The sequence below is a fragment of the Chenopodium album genome, chromosome 1, assembly GCF_948465745.1.
Source record: "Chenopodium album chromosome 1, dcCheAlbu1.1, whole genome shotgun sequence".
Classification (NCBI taxonomy): domain Eukaryota; kingdom Viridiplantae; phylum Streptophyta; class Magnoliopsida; order Caryophyllales; family Amaranthaceae; genus Chenopodium; species Chenopodium album.
In genome coordinates this window covers 3,475,896-3,498,328 of record NC_137834.1, presented here as the reverse complement: position 1 = coordinate 3,498,328, position 22,433 = coordinate 3,475,896, and the positions used below count along the sequence as shown (strand labels likewise).

Below are 22,433 nucleotides of genomic sequence, written 5' to 3'. Positions count from 1 at the left end.
ATCTACGAGTAATTAATTAATATCTACTATGACATCTACGAGTAATTAATTAATTAACTAAGACGGTTAATTTAAAAATATACAAATTGGTAATATGGGGCATAATAAGAATCCAATGGTTAAGATGTCACCCTAACTGTGTTGTTAGACTTTTTGTCTGATTTGGAGGGACACTGATTCCTGCTAAAAATTTATCTTGCACATTGTTGTCTTTTTAGTTGACTTCAAATCTTGAATGGATTAGCTCAAGTTTCAATTAAATAATAAGTCTTGCATACTCGTATTGTTTTTGGCATACCATACTTTTTGGGTGGGTGGTGGTTGTTTTGGACCAACTTGCTTACTTGCTCAAATCATTATTCAATACCAAGTACTATCTACAATAGTAAGTCACTAGTACCTAACATGCCCAAGTCATCTACAAAATAAGTGATTAAATATTTATGATCCTCATACTTACAACTCTTTAGTAATATATATTAAGTAGTTCGTATTATAATGAATTGATATATGTTTAAGAATTAATGACAGAAGCACTTTTAAAAATATGATCAAATCTAGTGAAGATAATAAAAATGTAAACGAAAACTAACGCATAAATCACACATCAAGTGTTTCTTATAGTTAATACTTTCTTACAACATAATTGAATGATTATGATTTTTTACAAATCTATATTACTCATACTCATAAAATATTATTGTAGGCGATTTGCTAACACTAAAATCCCGTACAATTTAGTACTCGTATTAATGAAACAAAACCATCAAGAAGTTAGACCGGTTAATAAAACGACGACCAAAATTATTGAACCAATTTATTCATTGAACACTCAAGAGAGTGACGAGTGACGACTGAAGAGTGAAGAGTTTCAGTTACTTGGAATTACAATCAATGGGCGCTCAAAGAAACAATCATGGAAATCCCTGCAATGTCAATTCTCGTACTATTCTCACTCTCTCTTAAAATTTCATTGTTTTCTTTCTTGCTCTTCTATGTTTGACTCTATAATGTAAATGCATTTAAAAAATGACTCTTTTTTCTGGGGTATTTCTTGGAAATTTCTCATCTTTCAATTTTAATCATCCTGTAATTGATGGGTTTTTTTTTTTTTTTTTTTTTTTTTTTGTTGGGTGTGAAATGAGGCAGTTTTTATTGAATTTGAGGATCAATGGTTGATTTGATGGTGTTTGTATTCCGTTATTATAATTATATTTTAATGGAATTTGGTATTACATTGTAAAGACAATAAAATGTTGTTTAAAGTATGAAATTTGAGGAATCTGATGCAGATAAGAAGTTGAATTTTGCAAGAAATGATAGTTTTTTAATGCTTGGTTGGCAATCTTGGCATTGGCATTGTGTATTATGGAGTACAGTGGATTGTATTTTTACAAGAATTCATTCAATATCAATATATCATATTGTGAGATTAATCAATCTAGTTCATGTAGGTGTTATGCATTTTTATTGCATTTTAATCCTGATTTTGCATAATTGCTATTGGATTTGTACCACATTTGTTGCTATTAACCAAATGAGATATGTAAATTCAATTAAATTGGTAGTCACCTTAGGAATGCATACGTGGTTGAATTTGAGTGGGTGGTTGTTAAATCGGTAAATCCGTATTAGGTGCCGTGGTAGTAACTTTGGGAGATTAAGTCCACTTATATCAAATTTGGTGTTTGAAGTTGTAGGAGCTGATTAAGATTTTGAAACATGTTTTGAGTACTCATGAATGTCATGATTAATACCTTAATCATTTGTGAGTTCAATAAGGCGGACTTGGTGATGATGGCATGACTTTGGCGTGGCTTGTTGATTTTCTGATTTCGCCTTCACTACCACTATAACTAAAGCATGATTTAGGAACTCGATCTAGTTATGAACTAGTGCTCTTATGTAGTTTTCCTGACAACATGTCACTATATATGCGCATTTATCTTTGTGGTTTTGCTCATCTTCACCCTAAACCATACTACCATAGGAATCATGATTTGAAAGAAGGATTTCACAATTTTCCCTTTTGTATCAACCGTGAATGTGGAGATCATTTGTTATATAAATCAGAAGTATGCTGTTATTTGGATGGACTACGGAATCACATGAGTTTTATTTGTTTCTCTCTGTGATAAAGCAAAAGTTGCATGAAAAAACAATGGTTTAATAGAGATGGCATTTTATTGGTTTGGTAGCTTCACAATAGCAATATATGTGATGATGAACATCCGGTTTTTTGTGGTTAGCACTGCATTTTTATTTGCTTGTAAGGTTTCTCTATGCTATTTCAATCCTAGGATTTGAGGCATAATAAAACATAATATCTGTGTATACTTTGTGTGATATTCTGAAATCCACCACACTCAACTTCAAGTATGTATATGTGCTACTTTTCTTTTCAATGTTGGTTTAAGAAACTATTTGGTAAAAAACTTAAGTTTGACCCTTTAAATTACATGACATTTTGAACAGTGTTTTTGAAATTTAAAAGTTCGTTAAATTATTAGCTCTGCATATTAATCAGAGGTGTTTATTCTGCTGTAAACAATTCAAGATGTAAAGTTGTACTTCTCTTGGGCAGATGATGTAACTTGCGGAACAACAACATGGATAGGTAAAGGCCTTACCTGTTACTGCTTCAAGAGGAAGGGGGTCTATGAACGTATTTGCATTACCTTGACACCCTTGCAGGTAAAATCTGTACTGCATAGAGGAATACGGCAGATTGGGCAGGATTTTCTTAAATAAAATGAAAATTGGGCTGAGGCAGGGAAGATATTTCATACATTATTAGGTTGATATCAGCTCCTTTCATCCATTCTGTTATATGTTTGACAAAATGACAAGCATACCTTGCATATTATGGAGTATTTAGGCTTGTACATGGCAGATTTTCCAAGATTTTTCTAATAAGTTTGTTGTTTCCAAGTATGAAGATTGTTTCTGTTATCCTATATTTATTGTTTTTTCGGTCCGAGGGAGGTGGAAGGGGGGTTGGCAGTACCTTGCATATTATGATAGTCTTCGTTATTTTTGCAAGATGCTAGACATGGATATACCAACTGCTCACTAAGGCTCGATCTGCTTTAAATTGGTGTTGACTGTTGAGAGTATGCTCTTTCTTGGAACAGGAACAAAGACTTAATAGGTTAAAGCATCGCATGAAGATTTACTTTGATCCCGCAAGGTCAGACCACCAGGTACACACCTATTGATAGAGTATACTTATGTGGTAAGAAATATTGTGTCTTATGAGAGAGCTCACAATTTATGACCCTATGGGGTTGTGAAATGTGAGACTTGCTGCTAAATCCTCGTAATATGTTCTTCTTTTTATGCTGTATAAATGATATTGTATTGACAGGAAGCTCTTAAGGCTTTGTGGTATGCTACATATCCTGATCAACAGCTCCATGGTTTAATATCAGAGCAATGGAAAGAAATGGGATGGCAGGGAAGGGATCCCTCAACAGATTTCAGGTTTCTCACTTGCCAGCCTTATTCTGGCCCTTTCATATGTATCCCTTTCGTCTTTTTTGTGATTTGATCTTGTCTATCTTACTATTGAGCAGAGGAGCTGGCTTTATATCTTTGGAGAACTTGCTGTTCTTTGCCAAAACATTTTCTGTAAGATCCTTGTCTGATATCTATTAAATGTTCAGATCGAATATATCATTTCACATTTTGATGATTTAGAAAAATGAGAGTAATTTTTTGGAACACGGAATTTGGATTTTTAATAAGTTATAGAAATGTTAATAGGAGATGTATATGCTTTGTTTTGCCACTTTGCCGACTGCTCATCTCCTTATTTTGATTCTATATAATTTCAGCATCATCTATATTGTTGTTGCAGACATCTTTCCAGCATTTAGTGAAGAAACAAGATGGAAAACGTGCAACATGGGAATATCCCTTTGCTGTTGCTGGAGTAAATATAACATTTATGCTCATACAAATGCTTGATCTAGATGCTCGTAAGTAGAAATTAATGTTACCTCGTATTTGGGTTTGATGTTTTAGAAATTAATGTTGCCTTAACCAAGCTGGTGTGCTTTACTTGCTCCTGAGTTTGATAAAATCTCATTTTTCGTTCATCTTACGTTTTTAACTACTTACATCATTCTCTTAATACAGTGAAAGGGAGATCTTTTGTTAGAGCTGTTTTCTTGCAGATGTTATCAGGTAACTGATTTTTTTCACCTCAGACAACTCTATTAATTCTCTTCTTTAGTTATTCCGTGACTCTTGTGTTGACCGGTGATCTGATTAAGCAGCAGGTCATCCCAACAACTTGGTTCATAGCGGATAGCACGTCTCAATTTAGATATTTTATATTCTAATGAATCTGTTCTACCTAAATTGGATCAGAGAGGCTGCTTTGTTGATCAGTCACAGTTCAACACCCACTAGCTGATCACTGGCCAACTCTATGCATAGCATTTCCATTTAGAGTCGTGTCTCATTGAGTTTGTAGAATTGATTACAATGGCATGGTTTATCCTAATTAGAAATTTCTGCTGTAATATCCAGAAAATGAATGGGCCTTTGATTTGCTTTATAGCGTAGCCTTTGTGGTTATGGATAAGCAATGGCTAGAGAAGAATGCTACGTACATGGAGTTCAACGTAAGGAGACATGCCATCTTTTTTTCCACGTTGCTACCCCTCTCAATCTCTCACACTACATACTGATTTTCTTTTGATGTGTTGCAGGATGTCCTTAAGTTAACAAGAGCACAATTAGAGAAGGAACTTCTGATGGATGAAGTACTAGGCATTGAAGACATGCCTTCATTTAACCTTCTTTGTTAACCCTTGGAAAATATTAGCAATGGCTCGACGTTTGATGATTTGCTGATTTCTTTTTCCCTTGGAAGACCATTAGACCAAGTTAGTTGCTAGAATGATGTTTCTAGCCTCACCATTTCTCCTGGAATCTTTGGTTGGAAGATAAACTCTCATACAGATAAATATACTTGTGCTTGTTGTTCTGTCAATGGGTATGCCCTTTTGCTGTTTTGTTGACACCAAAAAACATTTTAGTGAAAATTTTGTGTAGAGTAGAAGTTTGACATGCTTTTTATTTTTTTATTTTTTTTTTTCAAAAAATGAATCAAATCTGATGTGTAATTGTCTTAATACAGAAGCAAAACTAGTCATGATTCATGAGTGATAATCGGTTTAAATTAGATCTCCTTCCATCTCAAATTAGTTTTTACACTTATTATGACACATAGTTTTAGCTTTTTAGGTGATATTGAAAAAACAAAATTACGTCCAATAACAGTAATTTTGGTGTGTTGCATTTATTGGCATCAACTACAACACCCGTGGACTATGGGTGTGTTATGTTCACTTGGTTTTTTTTTAACTCCGTATATATTTGAATTTATTCATACTAGTGAGGTTCATTTACTGAGAAATTATTATTTTAAGTTATAGTAATTCAATATTAAAATGTATAAGGTGTGTTCCATTCACTTTTTTTTGAACAAAAGTGTGTTCCATTCACTTGATTTTCACTTAACTTATTAGACCTCATTAAAACTTTTTTTTTTCAAATTTGAACTTGGATAACCCTTATCATAACTTATTTATCTTGGACTAAATTTATTTGAGCTTATTATGCCTGAAATAAGGTGAATAAACCCGTAGTATCTAACCCTTCTTTAATCTCGATTTTCAAGTTATTTGTGCTCGGTAACTAGCTTATTTGAGCAACATTAGCTTATTTGACCAACATTAGCTTATTGACTATTAAATAAGTTAATTCAAGGTGCTTGTTGGGAAGCTTATTTAAAGAGTTTATTCTACTAAATTAGTTTTTTTTTTTTCAAAAAGCTCCTTCTAGGAGCTTTTTCAATTACATTATTCAATTCTTATGGTGAAATGACACTTATAACCCTATTTAATTAAAAATCTTATATGAATTACCTACCTTACAATTAGCTTATTAGTCATTTCATATAATCAACCAGCTTTAATCAATCAGCTATTTACCAAACACTTTTCTACAATAAACTAATAAAAAAAGTTAGTGAAATAAGTTAATACAATCAACTTTTCTCCAAACACGACCAAATGATAAAGTTACTCATTTATCTATTCTGATTAACTCTTTCAAAAAAAAAAAATTGTTGTGTTGCATTTAAAAGAAAACGGAAGAAGTACATTGCAACATGCCACGAGTTTTCACAATAACTAAAAAATGACAGGAAAGAGATATTACAAGATTATCAAACTTGGGAAAATCAATTGGGTTTCATAAAACCCCTTTTGAATGGGAGATAATTGCAAATTGCAGTAATTTCAGAGCAAATACTGAACTCAGAAGGTGGACGACGAATTTAGCAACAGCAACACAGATTATAGCGCCAATATATCTGTTGGGTATCTTCTCTTCTTGCAAAATTTCATTTTTTTTTCCCAATGTTACCCACATGTTTCTGAAATTTGTTAACTTCTTTGTTGGTATTATGAGTTTGAGCTCTGAAATTGTTGAGGAATTAAGGGCCGGGTGGATAAGATTGTTGATTATTTAGCTTAATTTGTTCAATTTTTGAGTTGGGTTTTGTAATTGTTAAGTAGGATCTTTGAATTTTAAGTTTATTAGATTGAATTTGGTTTGATCTTTTGCAGTAATCAGAAAGACAGCAACCTTAAATTTTTAGTGGGCTGTGATGATTGGTTGGATTTTAAGCGAATTAGACGAATTGATGACTTGGTTAGCTCAGGAGTGAAATGGTTGTTGATTGAATTGGTTAATGGTGATGATTTTAAAAATGTTTTTGTGCTAGTGTGAATTTGTGAAAATCGTGGGTTTATTATTGTAATTGTGAATTTCGTGTGGAATTGTAGTTATGAACTTATGATTGTTGGTATGGCGGAGTGTGTGCTAGATTTATATGGTCGATTTATAAAGAGTTTATTCTTGTGTTCCTGTGCTCGAACACATGTTATTTTCCTGTTTTATGATCACTTTATGAATGATAATAAATGTTCCATCCATTGAATTAGGAAATGATGAATGATGCACCTAAATTAAAGAAACCAAAGTCAATGACAAACAACACAATCTTTGTAAATATTGTAGTTATAGGTTGAAGAAGATTATAGTACTAAAACATTTCTCTCTTTGCACATGTTTAAGCTATATAATTGAAATATTAGACAATATGTTACTCATTTCATTTTGAAGTTTCTAACTTATTACCAATTCAAAAATCTTGTATCTCTCCTTGATGTTCATCTCAAATGCATAACTTGTCTCACCAGAGGATGCATCAAAATTCAATGGTAAATAATTATTCCGGGAGACCTGATTCGTTTCCAACTGAGGATGAGCGTCAATATACTTCAAAGAAAGAAGAAGGTCAGTGGCGGTGGGAAAGAGATGCACAGCAAATGTCACCTCAACTCTACAGTGCTGGTGGGTCCTTTTTTCGTCTAATTTATTGCAAGTTTTAATTTTATGTGTAAGGCTTTAACACTTAGTTTGGATACAAGGAAATGATAGGACAGAAGTGAAGAAAAAGGGAGGGTAACAATTTCTCTTGTTTGGGTAAAGGATTGGGGGAAGGAAGGAGAATAAGAGGGAAGGGTCCATTATCTCTCTCTTTAATAAGCATAATCCCCCCAAAATTGGAGAGATTTGAAGGGAAAATGGAGCTCACTTATACCCTCCCTTTCTCTTCCTTCCCTTGCTTGTATATGTTTGAATAGTAACTTGGAAGAGAAAGGAAGGGGATGGAAAGAGGAGAAAAGGGAGGAAGGACATGGAGCTCCATTTCCCTCCAAATCTCTCCATTTTTGGAGAGATAATATTAGTTGGAGAGGGAGGGAAAGTGGAATAGTGGATCTTTCCCTCCCCCTTTCCTTCCTACAACTCTTTATCCAAACTAAGGGATTTGCTCCCCTTCTTTTCCCTTCCCTCCCTTTCTCTCCATTTGCTTATATCCAAACAATATGTAAATCTTTCTATTTTCCAGTACCAAATTCTGATTTAAGTTTTCTTTTCAATTAGACATCTGTAAATGTAACAACCTCAGCTGTTTTTTTTTTTAAAAAAAAATAAAATAAAATTTGGCTTGCGTAAGACTTCTTACTAAGAATCATTTTGGATCTTAAAAATGTTAAGCATAGACCTCCTATTCTGTCTCTAATAAAGTTATGGATACATAATTTTGAGATGAGATGATTATACAGTATGTATTTTCATTGATGATGAGATATTGGTAATATCACTCTTTCAATAATCTTGGATTTGCAAGATCGACAATTCATCATTGGGTGAATTGCCACCTTGTGTGACTTCATCCATAGAAAATTTAAACACATACTCCCTTGTGAGACCAGTATGAATTGCCACTCATTGGGCCAATTTTGAACACTTCACACATATGAGACTAGTAGTTTGCTCATGGGTATAGCCGTATAGGAGATAAATGAATATTTGACCAGCCAATACTTGGACTAACTACGAAGTCGATAGTTTGTGCTCAAGATAGTGATTTTGGAGATTGGTGGAAAGTGGAAAGTTGTAAGGAAGCCGTTTGGTTAGTTGAGTGAAGCTGTAGTTCATGCCATTAACATCCTACGACTGATAGAATCTCTACATGAGTGAGTTGAAATTATTGTTGGCTTGCATAATTTCCGGCGGGATTCAAGATTGATTGCCCTAGTTAAGGCTAGTTGTGTTGAGAGGACTAGTCTCAAACCCTTGGAATACATTGTGTGATAATTTTCTAGACTTCCTAGACTTTCCACTGTGGTTCCTTTGACATAGATGTTTAGTATCAGACTCATATAGTCATATCACCCCATGAGTCTGCAGGAATTGGCTTCGATCTAGACTTATCATATGTTATACGAAAATGAGTCAATGACAGCAATTAGCAGAAATCTCACTCACTAGCATAAATTTAGCTCATATCAAAAGTTGTATAGCTAACATCCATGAGAATTTATTTGGGGAGCAATGAAAGATTACAGTAAAAATTGGAGGAAGTACTGTTGGTTTGCTCAAGTACCCACAGGGTTGGGTTGTAATTAACGCCTAATATAGATTGGTTTTTCCGGTAATATGGTACAAGTCATGCATAGGAGATCCTCCTTACACTAGTGTACAGCTCAAATAGTAATCCAATAGAAGTCTCCTTGACCCTTAAGTAGCTTCCCATGGTTATTTGGGTCCATTTTGTTCATCTTGGCTATTTAGACGGTGGATCCAATTTAAAATTTTCCCTGTTTTGAAGTATATTTGGTAAGAGCTCTCCAAAGGTGTCTCAAAAATTTTGCACATAATTATTATTCCCTCTAGCAAGCCTTGTAATTACTTTGTGATTATCTGGAGTCACCACATTCTATTATGTATGATTAAGTCATTACCTATATTCTTAGTTTTCTTACTATCTATACCCCTCATACCAAATTGTGTACCTGCTGTACGTGGGCCCAGCTCTAAACAAAAATTTTCTTGGGTTTAATACTCTCTAAATGTGATCATGTTGTATTTTGCAAATGCATAAAGCTTAGTGCACAATGCTATTTTGTTCCCATCTACAAGACACTTGAAACAAAATTGGACTTCCCATTAGGCATTCCAAACATGATATCCACATGCTCACAGGATGGCACTAATATCAACCACCTTACCACCGTACTTAATTACTTAAATATATACTCCTCAGCCTTGTATTCTGTTTAGGAGTCTTGTCAGAAATTCAGAATAAATCCACTGAGCTCATGTTAGACAGCTAGATTGATGGGCATCTGGAATTATTGTTGAAGATAGTTATAAGTATTAAAAAATAAGTTGTACTAAAGGTAGCCTTTCAAGCTGCCACTGCATCCTTGCAATTGTGTCAGCCATTTTTGAGAATTAAAAGACTGCACAAAGCTGTGAATTCCTGTATCTGATACAGTTTCTGGTTGTTTGGCAATATTGCATTGCCTGCTCTTTCTTGAAGCTCATTGCATGACTAAGTTACTGACAGTCCTCAATAACATGAATTTAGTTAAAAGGTAGGTTAAGGCATTAAGTTCTCAATTGAATATGGTATTTGCCAGGTGCTTAGGAAAGGAAAACCATATAATTGGAAGCTTGTTACTTTTTTTACATGTATTTTTTGTGTAATAAATCACAAAATTCAAGTATCTGACTATTTTCCTTTCATGCTAGGTAAGTTTGGGAGGTTGATACTGAGAATGGAGAGAATTATTGCCTAAGTAAAAATCTCTTAACCTACACAGCTTCATTAAATTTTCAGGCCTGCTTGATTTGCTTTCACATATTGAGTACCAAGTTAGGCATTAAACCCGTGTTTTGTAATAGGTGATTGAGAGAAGTTAATACTCGATATCAAATGCTTGGTTGGCCAAGTAGATTCCCTTTACTGCCTTTCATATTTCTTTTCCCCTATTATTCCCTTCCCTTTTCTCTTCTAATATCTCTTAATTGACCTCGCTAGCTGTATTTCTAATGTTCATCCTTGTTATGATCAGTTGCCTTTGTGGTTCAAGTTCAAGTTGTTTAAATCTGATACTATATTATACTTTTCATTTCCAGGACAAGGGGGAAATGCAGGCAGATCATTCTATCCTAATCAGATGCCAGACACAAAAATGAGCTCAAATCAAGAGCAAAGAGTCCACCCCCAGGAACAAGATATGGAAGTTGGATATGAAGACAATCCAGTTCCACAGAATTTGGAAAGGCTTGACCAAAAGTTCCATAGCGATATTATGAAATTTATAAAAGAACAGAATGACGCAGAGGATGCTGAAACTGCTAGACACAGAGAGGTGAGTTTACTTTTGCTATTTTGAATCTTTCTGTACACTAGCAGAGTAGCAGGTGAATCAATATGGAATATGAATAATACACAGGAATCCTATTATTGGAACCCTTTTAATTTTTGGTTGAAGAAGTCTTGGAATATTTCCAAATAATTATTGGACGTGCTCGGAAATTATGGACTCTGCTGCTATGCTAAATGCTGAGAAAATATGTCAATTCATGTAACCGCTTGCTGTCATTGTCTGTTGGATGTTCTTTAGTAGAAAGTAACTGTGTCACTGTGTGTTGCCAATCTTTTTTGGTTATCATGGAGACCACCACATACTTACAACTGTTTTTTTTTTTTTTTAAATGCCCAAATAGAAGTTTAATCTGTTTATCTTCCGTACTCCAAAAATATTTTATTTCTCTTTTATCAGAAGTTCGGAACACCTAAGAGAGCATTGGGCATAAACTTATCATAACATGAATTCTTCACATGCTAACATATTTTCTGGAAGCTCATCTTAGGTCTTCATTCTGTTTATCTCTCCTACTAAATGCAAAATTCTCTGCCCTGAATTCATTTGCTCAACTTTGGACAATAATTGTTTTGTGTTACTTTTGACCTGCTTTGTGACAACTAAGCTTTTCATAAAATTCTGATCGTCCTTGTGCAATTTGAGTTAGCATCCACTGGAGCTATTTGATGTCACTATGAAGTAGCATACTGCTGCATTGGTATATTAGTATATTAATGACTTCTTCTGTAGCTGACAAAAAAACTTGGCGGGGATTAAGAAACCTCTAGCGTACCCCAAGGACATACTTTTTAGTTTCCATTCCTTTGCGGCTTTGCGGTTACTTTAGTACTTTGGAAACATCATTATCAGAGTTTCCAAACCTTTACTTAAATATTATCCATGCCAGTGAGTTCACTTTGATGATATTATCTGCTTTCCTTTTCTTATTTTGCAAATGAGAATTACTGTTTTTGTTCAAACAAGGCATGCTGTAAGTCGCTAAGTCTGTTAATTGAACTTTTTTTTGGGGGGGGGGGGGGGGGGAAAGGTTCATATAATATGGCAAATTTTGCTTTGTTTTACTATTATTGCTATCGTTATGTCATGCACTGCTGGATTTGTGGATGTTTCAGAAAATCATTGAGATCAATAATCAATATCAAGAAAAGTTATCTGCACTTCGAGCTAAGCATGCCACTCTGAGAGAAGAACTTCTCCAAAGAGAGTCCCAGGCACGCTTACAGACATACCAGCTTGCTGGCATGACCCCCTACCAGAACAACAGTGGGCCCGTTGACATGAATCAGGGTCATCATGGTCCTCATGGATATGGAGCACCAGATATGGCCCCTGGTGAACCTCGTCGGCAGTTTGGTGGCAGGGTAGAGTTTGATTCATACAGAGAGCGTCATGAATCATTTGGACGTGGGAGAATCCAAGGAACTGATACTAGAGTTCCAACCCCTGGTGGTCGAGTTTACGATACAGGTCCACGTTATTACTAATAGCTTCTTGACCTTCCTTTGTGAAATAGATTAGATTATTAGGTGGAGTTTAGGCTTGTCTGCTGCTTGGGTGGCTCTTTGTATCTCAGGAAATCAACTTCTTCTACAGACAATGTACGAAGTACTAGAATATTATCGCTGATTTGAGCTTATAATGATGGTGCATTTTTTGTGTTGCTTACTTGTTTTTGGCGTGACCATCTCACACAATAGGCCATACCTTGTCTTACAAAACACAACAGCACAACCCTTCCAAGGGACTCCAGTGAAAAATGTGCTGGTGAACTGATCATTTCTAAATACAGTAGCAGATCAAATTTGAAAATATTTGCATTTAACATTTTGCAGAACCAAAGAAAACAACTTAGTACCCTACAATCTTGTACACATCACAGCTTCTGTGGAATTTGAAATGTAGTTCATAAAACAAGCGGCGTCTTGCACTTTTGTCCTTTTTAAAAAAGATACTGAATAAATACTTCATTCGTTCCATTAAGTTTAATGAAAGCGAGCATGAATAGTTTTCTTAAAAGTAAAACGCATACACTACTAGTATTCATAATTTTTCTTTCTTTCATTGTTGCAAGAATTTAGGAGTATGAATTTAAGAATACTTGATGAATCTCACAAGAACCTTAATTTTTGGATTATGTGTTCTAAAAGTGTGTGCAATGAGTTTGTTTGCCTGTAAATATGGATCTTGACTCCTTTTAACAAGTTTTAATAATCAAGATAATCTTCATAGTTTCAATTTTCAAATTTAACTGAAACTCATAAATACACCCTCAAACCAAGAATAATAAAGCATAGTTCCTTGAGAAAATGAGTGGTGCACTTACTAGTTTACTTTGCTTCAGTTGCTTCAGTTGCTTGGATTTGGATCCTTATATGATAAACATATACTATATGCTATTGCATTTTTATATTTAGGATATTGAGGGTGTAACACATAGAGATGTGATGAAGGTCCTGTTGTTTAGAATTAATTGTCATGTTAAGTTTTTACTTTAATTTGATTATATTTGTACGACTAAATGTGATGGATGTAGTGTATAAGTATATTGCATTAAAGGTATCGTTTTTTTCAACTTAAAATATCCATTTTACTTCATGTAATACAATTTCAATCAGTAATAATTAACTTTATACTCCGTAGGGAAAAACTTATGCAACAATAAATTAATAAATTTTAAAAAAAAAAAAAATTAACAAGTAAAAGTAACTATTTCAAATAAAAATTGAGGTGTGACAAATACTAAGGGTTAACATTATTATTTACAATAATTGTATTTAGCCGAACAGAGTAGCTATTGCCTACCATCTAGAGTGTGTTATATTCATCGAATTATAACTATGTAAACGAAATGTAATTTTTAATTGAACCTTGATGAGTAACCATTTATGTTCTAATTTACTTATCCGAACTTATTAACCCTTATATGAACGTAACTTATCTAGAAACCTTTTTGCTTGAAGAACAGAACAACTCATTAATGCTTATTTTAGGATTTCCATAGAAAACAGCAAAATGTAACGGCTACATTATTCCTTCCTCTACTGAAGCAAGATAGACCAAAATATATGATTCACTCTTTGCAATTGGCATAAATTAATCATTGTACCAAACACTGCCTTCAATGATATGCTAATTAAAGTACAATAACCTTCTGTTTAAAATACATTTAATCATAACTGAAAGCTGACTAATATGATATTATTATTTATTATTATTGATTTATTTCTATAATAAGGTAGAATGGACTTATCATGTATTAATCATCGAAGCACTAGTTTTGCATTAAAGTAATTTGGTGGGAGCCGTAGGGGTCCAGAAAAAGAAAGTTTATCATAACCCACTTTCATTAGCTAATCAAATCAAATTACACAATAATTAAGTTTTGGTTCATCAAGTGGAGTAGATGGGTTGGGATTATTGTTACAAATTACCTACTAATTACTCTATTTTTAAGTGGTATCATATCGACTTTCCACCATGTTTAAATGTTCAATTTTAATTATGCAAGATACTCGGTTCATACGTTGGTCTCATTACATATTTATATAATATCAAATATTTATATCATACTAGTAACACAACTTTATGAACAATTTAACTTTTCAAGTCAATAGCAAGTTGAAAACAAACTTGCTAGGCATAATAGTTTATTAATCTTTTACTGTAAAATTTTGTTTAACATTTTTATTTGTAACTAATTCATAGCCTAAAATAAATACGAAGTATGGCTTAGATGACCTTTCTAACTCTACATTACTCTGTTTTATTTGTGAATTCAATTAACAATTTATGGTAACGTAGATGACAAATCACAACTCAAGTAGCGATTTACTCTTAAGAGAATTGCACATAAATCTTACATAGATGGGTTATTCCGAAATCATGTTTTATTCTTACATACAAAGAAGAAAAGGTTAATTCCAAAGCAAAAGTTAATTAATATCGTTATTGACAAAAACGTTCATATATCTTTCTATTACTACCTCCGTTTACATTTACTTGCAACTTTGGAATATTTTATATCTCTCAAATAATACCCTAAAATTGCAAGTAAATATTAACGGAGGTAGTATATTATTTGTAGTTTGTACCCTATCTCGACAGCATAAAAAAATGTTGACAATGTAGCCTAGTAACTTTAATTTGTAAGGTCTTGCATGGTTGACGATCTTGTTATAAAATGCCAATAAAATCTTTGTCAAGTACGAGTAGTTAAGATATAGTCGACATTGTTTGATACAATGATGTCAATTTTTCAATTTAAAATTTTCATATTAGTTCTAAGAATTTGGACAATACTTTGGAAGTTAATCATATTAGCTAGTACGGAATATTAATTCGAGAGAGAGATAACTCAAGTAGTTAGAGCTTCCTTTCCGATTTCAGGAATCTTAGATCGATTCTCACCCCATTCTTGTAGCTCTCTAAACACTAAAAAATAATAACTATTATTTGCCAATTATGGCAAAATGATTAATTTAAACTTAAAGTCTAAACCACATTTTTATTTCATTCTTTGCCTTTTGCAATAGAAACGAATAAATTATCGATATTTACACCGATAATTTATTTTTAATTTCATATTTTAGTACAAAGAATACGGATATTACCCACTTAATGAGAATCGAACTCAAACTTCCCGTCTAGAATTCAAAAGATTGACCAACTTATTTAAACCCCTTGGCTCCTTCTCTATTTAAGTCAAGAGCTAACAAGTGGTAACCAGCCCACAATAATGGAATTGGCAAATAGGTACAAATGTACAATACTCCGTATAATATTTCCTTCTTTTTTGTAACTGTGTTTCTTTTGAAGAAAAATACTTACATAAATGAAATGACAAAAAAAAAATATACCTCTCAACAATAAAAACACAATAATTATTTATGACCCACCAATTAAGAAAATTCAAATCATATGCTTTTATCCCAAAATATGGATCCCACCCACCACGCAGGATCCTTATCCACACTAATCTTATATTAGCCCTTAAATATAATAATGCAGTACGAATTTAGACCTTCCCTTTAATATCATAATCAACTAAATAACAATCATTATTTACCAAATTCTTCTGGTATAACCTGCTGCCATAATTCAATATTCTTCATCTCTGGATTGTACAACTACATCGAAGCCTTAATCATAATAATGGGGTCGACTATATAAGCCAAAATTTCATAACCCGTATTCACATTATAAGTGTTACCATCCTCACGAGGGGACTACCTAATAACAATGAGGCCGACGTAAGAATCATAGAAAGTTGTGATAGTAAGAGCAGTTTGATGACAGAACTGATGACTTGTCAAGCTTGTACCTCAAGCAGATCCCTCTTTTTTATGTGTTGTTGCTCATTGCTTAGTTAAGTACTCCAACCTGCATAAAAGCATAGCAACCAGCATAATAACATACATATAATAATAATAATTATTATAATATCATGTAATATGAAAAAAGAAGGAAGCTGTTGAGGGAAAGAGACACTAAACTTTATAATATATACCAAATTTCAATGTACAAAAAATTTTAATTATAAACTGAAAGAGACAACCTGGAAGATCACCCAACACCTCCTCCCTAGAAGGTAAAAAAGGGAAGATTAAAAAAAAAATATAGGAGAGAGAAAGGGAAAGAAGAAGAGGAAGAAAAGAACATAAAACTATGAACTAACCTTAAGCACAAAGCTATAGTTACACCTACTTCTGTTCAATCTTTTCTTTTAAGCAAAAATCTCAAACACTACAATCAGAGAATCACACAATCTTTTCAGAGAAGCATAATTTCTACCTTTTTTGGTATCTATTTTGAGTGCCTAAACAAAAGGTAAACACCCTGGTGTTAGCTGTGTAACTCTGATGGGGTCGATTCAGACTCCGATACCAGTTCGTAGTTCGGGTTTACTCGAAAATTCATGCGGGTATCTACTTCAGGAATTGCAGGCAAGTTTCTTTTGCTGTTACATTTGCTTGAGTTACACTTTTACTTACTCTGACTAGTAACTGTATGTCATGTTATGTTATGTTATGTTATGTTATGTTATGTTATGTTATGTTATGAATTAATTGGAGCAGATGATATGGGATGAAGTCGGAGAAGATGAATTCGAAAGGGAGAAGGTCTTACTTGACATTGAGCAGGAGTGTCTTGGGGTTTACAGAAAGAAGGTTGATTATGCTAACATGGCGAGATCACGACTGCATCAGGAACTGGCTGAATCTGAGTCTGAGTTTACGCAGCTTCTTCTGTCACTTGGCGAACGCTCTCTCCCTGAAAGGGTACATTCATTTCTTCCTTAGCCGTCTTTGTGACTGTTATTAGCTCCTGAAATAAATGAATCAGATCAGTTAATTACAATTTATGCAATGATAAGAAAGCTATCATTTGGGCAGGATATTCAACAATCAAATAAATAGGGAATTTATACTGAATGTTAAGTGGAAATTTTCTTTGCTCACTAAAAATAGCTGAATTCATGCAATTGCTTACTAAAAATGATATTCTTGTATGTTGTAACAGACTGACTCACAAGTGAAGTGAATATTAGTAAATATAAACAACAGAAGAATATAATAGTACACCAAAATTGACAGTGTTTTTAATTTTACTATAAATGAGATAATACAAGTGATTAGACACATCGTGAGCTTAGCTAGCAGGATTATATTATCGGAATAAGCTTTTTTCCTGTGTTAACTCTAATCGTGTAGAAACAGAACTATAATCTTGGATGAAATGGCCGACCCAAGTTTGGGAATAAGGCTTCGTTTGTTATTCTTTTATGAAAGGCTGACTGTATTTCACAACAGCCAGAGAAGAAGGCAGGGACTCTAAGACAACAGATAGATTCAATCACCCCAGCCTTAAGTGAGATGCGGCAAAGAAAAAGAGAAAGGATGAACCAGTTCCAAGCAGTTCAAGGACAGATACAAAAAATTAAAGCAGAGATATCAGGTCTTTCAGAATATGATGAATCTGCATCAGTTATGAAGGTCAATGAGAATGATCTTTCATTGAAGAGACTTGAGGAATACCAAGCCGAGCTAAAAAAACTCCAAAACGAGAAGGTATTACATATATGGTGATATAAATTAGAACCCCTCTACCCCTAAATAATAGGCCACATCAAGGGTAAGTTAGTATTTCAAAAAAATTCTTTCATCAAGGGTAAAATGAAAAAAATTTAGAGCTTTACCTTAATTTTGGGATGCTTAAATCAGAAATGTGACCTATCATATAGGCTCAGAGGAGATAGCATGTAATAGATAAACCCAGAATGTACTAAAATCTCAGTTCTAATTTCTTCATCATTCAATTTAAAGAGTACCAGACTCCAAAAGGTGGAAAGGTATACAAACCAAATCCATGATCTGGCTGCATTATTGGGAATGGATTCCTCGATGACTATTACAAAGATTCACCCAAGCTTAAACGAGTTGTGTGGCATAGCCAAAAATATAAGTGACAACATTTTGGCTAAGCTCGAGGATACTGTGAAGTCTCTAGAAGAAGAAAAGCAGAAACGCATTGAGATGGTTGGTTTTCCTCCTGCAAAAAAACCATGCTAGCTTACTTGATTTATTCAGATAATACCACCAAATTATCTCTGGTAATAACGAAATGCAGCATCTTTGTCATTGCAGCTTCATCATTTAGGGGAAGCGTTGTTAGATATGTGGAAGCTTATTGATACACCAGAAAAAGAGCGCCAACCATTTTTCCATGTTGTTAACTTATTGGTAGTCCCATTTGAAAAAATAACAAAACCTGGAACCCTCACCACCAGCATCATACAACAGGTTAGTCGATGATTAAATTGCTTATTCTTCTAGAAAAATTAATAAAATTTCTCCTATACCTCAGAAGGTTGTCTAACGTCACTCTTACTGTATTAAGGCTGAGACTGAAGTACAGAGACTAGATGAACTAAAGACAAGCAAGATGAAAGAGCTATTCCACAGAAAACAGTTTGAGCTTCAAGAAATATGCAGTAGATCACACATGGAAATCCCTTCGCCGTCTGAAATAGAAAACATTACACATCTTGTAGACTCAGGTATGAGATGACTCGCAAATTTCTATCCTAATAAGGCACAAACTTGATACTTTCCATAATTTTTCTGATGTTTACTGAAATACTGAACACGAATATAATAATTGTGGATAATAGGGACAATCGACCTTGTCCATCTCCTAAAAAGCATGGATGAACAGATTGCTAAAGCACAAGAAGAAGCTTCAAGCAGGAAAGCTATAATGGAACGGGTAGATAAGTGGATATTAGCACGTGATGAAGAACGGTGGTTGGAAGAATATAACAGGGTAACCATTGTTAATATAATCCAACTAGTCTAATGGATTTATGATGTATGAACACCTATCCCTAAATTTAACTGTTTGTTATGATGCTTTGCCTACAGGATGAAAACCGATATTCTGTCAGCAGAGGTGCTCACAAGAATTTAAAACGAGCAGAACGAGCCAGGATTACAGTCATCAAGATCCCAGGTAAAATTTAGGAATCAAGTTCATCATCTCTTTAACAGGATAATCCCCAAAAAGTTCTATAACAATGACCATCATGGTGATTTATGGAGTTTACTGCCGCAAAAGTCTCAATCAAACGCAATGAATCACTATATCTTTTACTTATTATTACTATGGTAGATCTTTAATAGGATTTCGATCGTGAATCAGAATCAATTTATGTTAGTTTTAAACATTTTCTTAAGCTTTGAAACATTGCCAGTCAGATCACATGTTCTCACACAAAAACTTGCTTGCAGCTTTAATAGATATGTTGATATCATTGACCAGAGAATGGGAAGCAGAAAGAAATAAAGTGTTTTTATATGATGAGGTAAGAGCTTCACTTATAATAATTTTCATTTACCTTTTGATTTGGAGAACTTCAAATTAGTATCCAGATACTAGAAAGTAATACAATATAACAAAGTAAGCTTTATTCAGTTATTAACTTCAAGCATGCTATGGCTTTTGTGTTGTGGTATCAGGCACCTCTTCTAGCTATGTTGGAAGAATATATTGCATTGCGACAGGAAAAAGAAGAAGAGAAGCAAAGACAAAGGGTAAGTTAAATCAACACAAAATGCAAAAACATAAGTATAGAGCTATAAGGCTATAGATTATGATTGAAATACAAGGCACTAACTATTTTAACATATATATCAACTCCCCAAATAATGAAATAACCACATATATGCACACATACACACGAAAAGAGAAGAGGGAGTAATAGAGAACATGAATTATGATGCAATCAGTAGACTAAACTGTACAAGTAGTATGATATAGAAGAGATATAATAGCAACATTTGATGCTCACCTGGATATTAACATGGAGCCTTCTTTGAAATTTTCAGTTAGAAAAGAAAAAGGTAGCAACTGTACACAATAATCTCTCATTGAGCCCCAGACCAGGCACCAGTGCTCGACGTATCCCAAACAGGAATTTAAATGGTAGTTTCAGCAATGGATCCCCTACAAAAAGGAACTTGAACGGAAGTCCTTCAAACAGGAGATTATCATTGGGTGCACAACAAGCAGGATCAAACAGCTTCAACCCGCGGAGTCTGGGCACATCATTCATGCAGGAAGGACTCAAACCACCAAGACAGCAGATGTATGCCCAATCTGAATATGCTTCTCACCTAAGAGATGAAACAGCTTCAGTTGTGTCCACCTTTTCCGGACCCTTATCTCCTGAAATCTGAGAGCCCTTACAGCAAATACATAAGTGTGTAATATAGCATAGATCTGAGAGTTTTGTGAAAAAATAACGTCGGAAATTCTGACTACATCCCCCCCACCACCCCTCTTGCTTGCCCATATATAGTATATACTTTGTAAAGTGCCCTGCATTCAGTCAGGAGGTAATGTATGTAGTGTTTATATAGAGCTTTCTCTTAATCTGTTATCAATCAACCAATACAAATATATAATCTCACTACAAATTTGCTGCCGACACAACATGCTATGTTACTAAGCTTCTACACTGTACTTAAGTACTTAATTCCATGGATAATTGCAAACGGTGTGACACTTGGACAAGCCACATAATACCCACAATTATATGTATGTCTCTGAAATTTAACAAACTCTTACCCTACAAACATTTCACTATATGTATCAAACAAATAACATTCCCAATAAACTCGAATTAGCATATACACAATGTATGCATATATGAGAAATTAACAGGAAATTTAACGCGCAGCTTTAATCATATACCAGAGGTTATACCTTTATAAACAGAGGAAATATGATTTTACTCACAGAAAATTACTACAACATGATGAAAATTATTTAACATCAATATGCATTACAGAGTTAGTTCAAATCATTTTGCAATTTTCATCTTGGATGAATTCAGTAACCAGCAAAAATGTCAAACTAGAAATTCTCAGGCATCACAGTACAAATCGACATAATTACAGTATCAAATAACAAAATTAGGAAGCCTATCATACCACAAATCATCACCTAGTTTCTAATGATTAATCACTCCACCTTTCCAGATTTTCGAGCTTACGAGTAATAATTACCAATTCGATTCCGATGAAATTGTTCCATAAAAAATCTTGATCAAAATCACCATTAATTATAAGAAGAGAAAAACTTTGGCAATCCACTCAATTAAACATAATTTAAAACGATATCATCATTGAATTGAAAGTCTCAACAATCTACAAACACATAATCACCAACATTTTATCAATCTAACACTATCAAATTACATAAATTACCATAATTAACACCAAAACCCTAGGTCTCCTCCTCATCATCAACATCAACAGGATCTTCACCTTCAATTCTCAAATCATCATTCTGAGGAGGCTTACGGAAGAAGCTATCAATACGACGAGTATTAGGCGGAAGAACAGACTTCCTCTTAACCGTCCGATCAGCAGGAGGCTCATCCAACGGCTGAGAAGACGGCATCGGAAGTGAATCAAGCAGAAAATCGCGAGTCGGCTGGTGTCGCTTGACGGCGAGTCTGAGGTAGTCGAGCTTGATGTTTTTACGCTTCTTTTCGACGGCGATTTCGGCGGATTTCTCGGCGAGTAAATGGAGGAATAACTCGGTTGCGCCGGAGACGAGGAAGAGAGCTTCGGAGGTGATTCTGGTGATGTCTTTGTCGAATTTCACGATTTTCTTCACTCTTCCTGTTGGAAATGAGGGTTTTAGGGTTTCTGATGAGTGGATTTCTACTTCATCCGCCATTTTTGTTGTGTACTTGTGTGAGAAGGAGAGAGGTAATAGGAGAGGGAGAGAGAGAGAGAGTAGGGTTTGAGGTTTTTGGAGGGATGTGAAGGATGAAGTTGGCGGGAGTTTTGAGTTTAGGAAAATTAGGATTGTTAGATAAGGAAGGCAAAATTAGCTTCAATAGCACCTAATTATGGATTCATTTCTCACATCTTGTTTGGTAATCTGCTCATTTGGTAATCTGCTTATAGTAAGGTTTTTAAAAAATAATATTCGGAATGTGTTAATCTTTTTTTTTAAGAAAAAAAGAAGAATAATATTACTTAATAAACCGTCCACAAATAGCTCAAAAGAGTGAGTGTTGCAACTCCAAACTCTAAA

General features: G+C 34.1%; 4 protein-coding genes across 5 annotated transcripts; 3 read left to right on the top strand and 1 right to left on the bottom strand.

Moving 5' to 3' along the window:
- Positions 1-801: 801 nt before the first annotated feature.
- On the top strand, positions 802-5,097 carry LOC145632742 (uncharacterized). Its single transcript, XM_081685098.1, has 9 exons — positions 802-943; positions 2,585-2,694; positions 3,135-3,203; positions 3,368-3,483; positions 3,576-3,630; positions 3,860-3,980; positions 4,141-4,188; positions 4,537-4,631; positions 4,719-5,097. Exons 1-9 carry the CDS (start codon positions 895-897, stop codon positions 4,815-4,817), a joined length of 762 nt encoding a protein of 253 aa, XP_081541224.1. The 5' UTR covers positions 802-894; the 3' UTR covers positions 4,818-5,097.
- A 1,110-nt stretch (positions 5,098-6,207) lies between these two features.
- LOC145632647 (uncharacterized) lies at positions 6,208-12,491 on the top strand. Of its 2 annotated transcripts, none has more exons than XM_081685048.1 (4): positions 6,208-6,390; positions 7,281-7,434; positions 10,573-10,808; positions 11,939-12,491. In XM_081685048.1, the coding sequence occupies exons 2-4, from the start codon at positions 7,284-7,286 to the stop codon at positions 12,308-12,310; spliced, it is 759 nt and encodes a 252-aa protein (XP_081541174.1). In that variant the 5' UTR covers positions 6,208-6,390; positions 7,281-7,283; the 3' UTR covers positions 12,311-12,491. The 2 variants fall into 2 exon arrangements, with proteins under 2 accessions (XP_081541174.1, XP_081541138.1); XM_081685012.1 differs by having other exon boundaries at positions 6,209-6,395.
- Positions 12,492-16,065: 3,574 nt separating this feature from the next.
- Positions 16,066-20,763, top strand: LOC145640174 (65-kDa microtubule-associated protein 8-like). Its single transcript, XM_081691479.1, has 11 exons — positions 16,066-16,768; positions 16,901-17,104; positions 17,636-17,893; positions 18,149-18,361; positions 18,470-18,625; positions 18,723-18,882; positions 18,997-19,148; positions 19,247-19,334; positions 19,613-19,686; positions 19,841-19,915; positions 20,210-20,763. Exons 1-11 carry the CDS (start codon positions 16,685-16,687, stop codon positions 20,558-20,560), a joined length of 1,815 nt encoding a protein of 604 aa, XP_081547605.1. The 5' UTR covers positions 16,066-16,684; the 3' UTR covers positions 20,561-20,763.
- A 719-nt stretch (positions 20,764-21,482) lies between these two features.
- On the bottom strand, positions 21,483-22,179 carry LOC145632587 (DNA polymerase II subunit B3-1-like). The gene has a single exon (XM_081684964.1). It carries the CDS (start codon positions 22,068-22,070, stop codon positions 21,612-21,614), a length of 459 nt encoding a protein of 152 aa, XP_081541090.1. The 5' UTR covers positions 22,071-22,179; the 3' UTR covers positions 21,483-21,611.
- Positions 22,180-22,433: the final 254 nt, after the last annotated feature.